This window comes from Nematolebias whitei, chromosome 23 (genome assembly GCF_014905685.2).
Source record: "Nematolebias whitei isolate Nwh7 chromosome 23, NemWhi1, whole genome shotgun sequence".
In the NCBI taxonomy this organism is placed as follows: Eukaryota; Metazoa; Chordata; class Actinopteri; order Cyprinodontiformes; family Rivulidae; genus Nematolebias; species Nematolebias whitei.
The window spans coordinates 1,531,599-1,536,304 of NC_056520.1; the positions used below are offsets into that span (position 1 = coordinate 1,531,599).

Consider the following 4,706-nt stretch of genomic DNA (forward strand, 5'->3'; position numbering starts at 1 on the left):
GCGATAACGTAACATTACCACACGTCACCAGCAGGTGGCGATAACGTCCACATCAACAATGTTTTAAAACAGAGAAAGAACTTCAACTTGTTTTTGTTTAAACTGTTCACAGTTTCCTCTGAGTTAATAACCACACGGTCAAAATTAAATCAAATGGACGAAGAAGAAAAAACGACCACAAGAAGTCACAATGAACACGCATGTAACATGTTGCTGGGTCAAGGTTTCTGATGAGCTCCATGTTTTTCTGCTTCGGAGAGCATTTTATAAAAATAAAACTAATTTGTTTTTAAAAAACAAGAAACGCAGCAGAGAAAGTCTGATTGTAAAAACAACCGGAGTACCAGGGATAAGGCTGGACTTTACAATGTCCTGGTCCAGGGAAGGTTGTTTTCAGAACACGCTTTAAACATGATGGATGCAGAAGCACAGATCATGGAGCAGCCGACACATATTTACACCAAACGTTCGGTTATCTTCATACATCACTAAAGAAACACGAAGTTCTGACGGTCCACTGCAAGAAAAGAGTAAAATGATTCTCTTTGTCCTTCTCCCACAGTCTGAGATGAGGACAGAAGAATCCGGATGCCTCGACACCGGCCCGGTTTCTGGAGGCCTCCGGGTGTCTCAGGCGTGAGACGACTCACTTTCACTAAAAGTGATGTCACCCGGCTGGAAGCTGCGTCTCGTCGCCCAGAGGTGGCGGGATTAGATTTACAGCCATCTCTGGGTACGTTTGCAGCCTCCAGCACGTACAGAGGTGCTGAAAGTTTGTGAACATTTTATAATTTTCTCTATTTCTGCATCAATCTGACCTCAAACATCTGCAGATCTTCACACAGGTCCTGAAAGTAGATGAAGAGAACCCAGTTAGACAAATGAGACTGGGTCATTTATTGATTGAAGACAATGGTCCAATAGATCTGTGAGTGGTAAAAGTATGTGAACCTCTGGGATTATCATTAAAAAGAAGGTGAAATTAGAGTCAGGTGTTTCCAATCAATGGATGATGATCAGGTGTGAGTGGACACCCTGTTTGATCTAAAGAACAGGATCTATCAAAGATCTTCTCAACACGTTTGTGGAACAAAGGAGGTTTCTGAGGAGTTCAGAAAGAGTTGTTGATGCTCCTCAGGCTGGAGAAGGTTACAGAACCATCCAACAAAGTTCAGTCAGGTCATCTGGACGGTTTCTTTTTTTTATTGAGAGATGTTTCGCCCTCCATCCGAAGGGCTTCATCAGTCTGAGGAGCCACAAACAAACTGGTTTCTCCACTAAGCAGTACACTCCTACAGTGGACCAACCAGTTTGGCCACAGCCAAAGTGGTTCAAGACATGAAGGTTCATGCTCAATAATCCAGGTTGATTGAGGATAGGATTATTGAGCATGAACCTTGATGTTACAAAACATCTGTAAAGAGTTTGGATTCCACCGATCCACAGCCACACAGATTGTGGACAAATGGAGGAAGTTCTAGACCATTGTTCTCCTCCCCTTCCTTAATTTACCCTTCCTGTAGAAGAACCTGATCCCATCTGTGGAACATGGTGGTGGTAGTACCATGGTTTGAGCCTGTTCTGCTCCATTTGGGCCAGGACTTCTTGCCATCATTGATGGAACAATGAATTCTGAATTATATCAGAGAAGTCTGAAGGAAAATATCTGAACATCTGTCCATGAACAGAATCTCAGAGAAGGTGGGTCATGCAGCAAGACAATGACCCTTCAGTCCTTCAGGAACATCTGGACTTTTGTCAGAACTTCAATCCTTCAGGAACATCTGGACTTTTATCAGAACTTCAGTCCTTCAGGAACATCTGGACTTTTATCAGAACTTCAGTCCTTCAGGAACATCTGGACTTTTATCAGAACTTCAGTCCTTCAGGAACATCTGACATCAGATCCACAAACAGAAATGAAGGTAAAAAGATTTTCTTACTGTAAGACGAGGCGTCCTCATCAGCCTTCAGTGTCTCTGTGTTCATTTCCAGTCCTCCATGTCCCCTCCTTCCGTCTTCATTGTCCCCTCCTTCCGTTTTCATTGTCCCCTCCCTCCATCCACACCTGTCCCCTCCCTCCATGTCCCCTCCCTCCGTCCTCACCTGTCCTCTACATCTGAGGAACTCCAGCTTGTTTCTGCTCTCCGTGTGACTCACCTGCGGCCTCGCACACCTGAAGCTGAAGGACCGCAGCTCTGGTTTCAGGTGGATTAAGTGTGTGTGTGTGTGTGTGTGTGTGAGTGTGTGTGTGTTTTATCCAGTTGAAGGATTTTCTCCTCAGGAAACGGTTTCATCTGACAGAACAGACAGAACTCAGTTTAGGTAACGAGGAAGTTTAGAAAACTGAGGAACTCGGGTGAAATGGAGCAAATGTCTTGAGCTCTGAGGACGTTTTCAGATTTTGAATCGTCCGAGGAGCTCGACGGCCTTAAAGTCCGTTAAAACGGTCCAAAGCAAACTGTCTGAAAATGGTTTTCGGTTCAGTCGCTCCTCTGAACCATTTTCAGATTAAAGTTTTTGCTTCTTGACGCTAATCTACGGATCATAGCGGCGCTCAAAGCTGCTAACTAAAGGGATGGACCAGAACTGCTGCCTTGTTTTGATAAAGACGTTTTTGACGAGTCATCGTCGTCACAGCTGGACCGAATCGTTCCGGACTGAACCTTCGATTTGTTAGAAATAAATACGTATAAAAAGACATTTGACCTTAACGTTTAATTGTCTTTGCTACAAACTTTACTTTGTACAAAAAGTCCGTTTGTGTTCCTAAAAGAGCCGCAGTTGCTGCTAGCTGATGCTAATAGCAGTTAGCGCTAGCTAGCAGCAAGTCAAGTTGTGTATTCTTTTTAAAGCAACATTTACGTCCTACAAATACAAAAAGTGGAGGAAAACACCTTTATTCTAAAGAAATGTGGCCCAGAACGCACGGTTTTAACCATTTTGTTTCATAACTGACATTTTCTTTGGAAGGAGGAGCAGCCGGTGAAACAGGAAGTGACATCAAAGGGGAACTCCTTCAAAAGAGGAACTTATAAAACCCAAGAAAGTTCAAAGTACTGGGGCCCAAACTTACTGAGCGCTGTGTAAAAAGCAGGTAAAAAAAAAAAAACGCTTCAAGTCTGTTTATCAAACTGAACCTTTGGCCTTTCTTTTCAGTTTGTTCCTTTTTCTTCAGTTAAATTTACGTCTTTAGTACAAAGTTATTAAATAAATATGAGCTGAAACTTTATGAAAGCGTGCCAACAGCCCGGTGGACGAGCGGGTGGAGGAGGTGCGTCCTGACAGGGTAAGAAGAAACTTTAATTCAAACTATCGGAGAGATTTGAGCTTTAAACCGTCTCTCTTTTTCATGAGATTTATTTTTAGTCACTTTAATAATAAAATAATTGTTGATCTTTTAGTGTTTTGTGTCTGAGCTGACACTTCGGCTGCTTCTTTCATTTTCCTCCGGTGTCTGAAGCTAAGATCGTCTCTTGTCAGACGTCTCGAGGGTGACGCTGATCTTTCCCACGCCTCACACACACAGCAGGTGTAAATTTATGACGCTCCGCCGCCTCGTTTGCAGCTTCTCTTCGTGATAAAAAATAAAACGTGTTTTAGTTCAACGTGAAACTCCGAGCTGCTTAAATTCACCATGTGGACACAAACGCCGCTTCCCTTCGGCTGTGATGTCACATTTCTGACGCCTCACAAAGAGCAGAATAAATGCTTCTTTATTTATTTTTTTACCAAAATAAAAGATAGAAATCATTTAAAACACAGCGTTAGAGGTCGATCTAGACCAGAGCTATTCAACTAAACTGCTCAGGGGCCGGACATCCAGCACTTATTCTCATTAAATTTGCTTAATGATTTAAAATCCAGTTTCATTTAAACATGAACCCATTAGAGGGCCAAACTGGGCACACCCAAGGGCCTGATTTGGCCCCTGGACCGCCAGTTGAATAGCCCTGATAGACTGCAGGCCTCATTCCGGGCGGGGCCTCTTCAAGCAGAATCAGAAGCGAGTTTTTATTTCACAGATAAAAAAAAGTCGAGAGCTGATGTCAGAGGTGAGCTCGACTCTCCGGGCGCCTCAGAGACCGCTGGCTGTGGGAGGGAACGGTTCCAGCTACAGTTTGGGCATCCTGGCGGCGTTGAGGCGCATGGACACGCAGGTAGAGCCGGCGGCGTAGCGCATCTCCCTCAGCATGCCGCTCCACTGCTTCTTGTCGTCCTCGTACCTGACAGGACCAGGAGGAGACTCAACTCCATGAAACAACTAAAAACCAACATTTGGAGTCGACTTACTGCCAGACGTCGGTGACCTCTGTGGGGGCCACCTCCTTGTTCTCCGTCTGGACCATGGCGAAGCCCCCCACGGCATACAGGAGACCCCCGCTGCTAACCAGGTTCACAGAGCTCCTTTCCTGGGGGAACTCGGGGAACGGCTCCCACCTGCAGCGTTAATCACAAGAGCTCAAACTGAGTCGTGGTTCTGAATCGGACCGGACGGGTTCGTTTGGTTTTAGGTCGTTATTGATTCAAACAACTACGTTTTAATGAAAGAAGCCCAAAGTTCATCACTCCAATGTTAAAACATTTGATCTGCTCCACTGTGGATCAAATACAGGTTCATGACAGAATGACCCAGCTGTGCAGGTTTGGTTAATGATAGAATAATCCAGCTGTGCAGGTTTGGTTTATGATAGAATAATCCAGCT

The 4,706-nt window shown here is 44.5% G+C and overlaps 1 protein-coding gene across 1 annotated transcript in view; it reads right to left on the reverse strand.

Moving 5' to 3' along the window:
- Positions 1-3,700: 3,700 nt before the first annotated feature.
- LOC119428972 (kelch-like protein 41b) overlaps positions 3,701-4,706 on the reverse strand; it is a 6,650-nt gene continuing 5,644 nt past the window's right edge. The window contains exons 5-6 of the mRNA XM_037696687.1: positions 4,294-4,440; positions 3,701-4,226 (exon numbers count right to left, since the gene is read on the reverse strand). Of these exons, the coding sequence (XP_037552615.1) occupies positions 4,115-4,226; positions 4,294-4,440 (259 nt within the window). The 3' untranslated portion in view covers positions 3,701-4,114. The remainder of the gene's footprint in view (positions 4,227-4,293; positions 4,441-4,706) is intronic.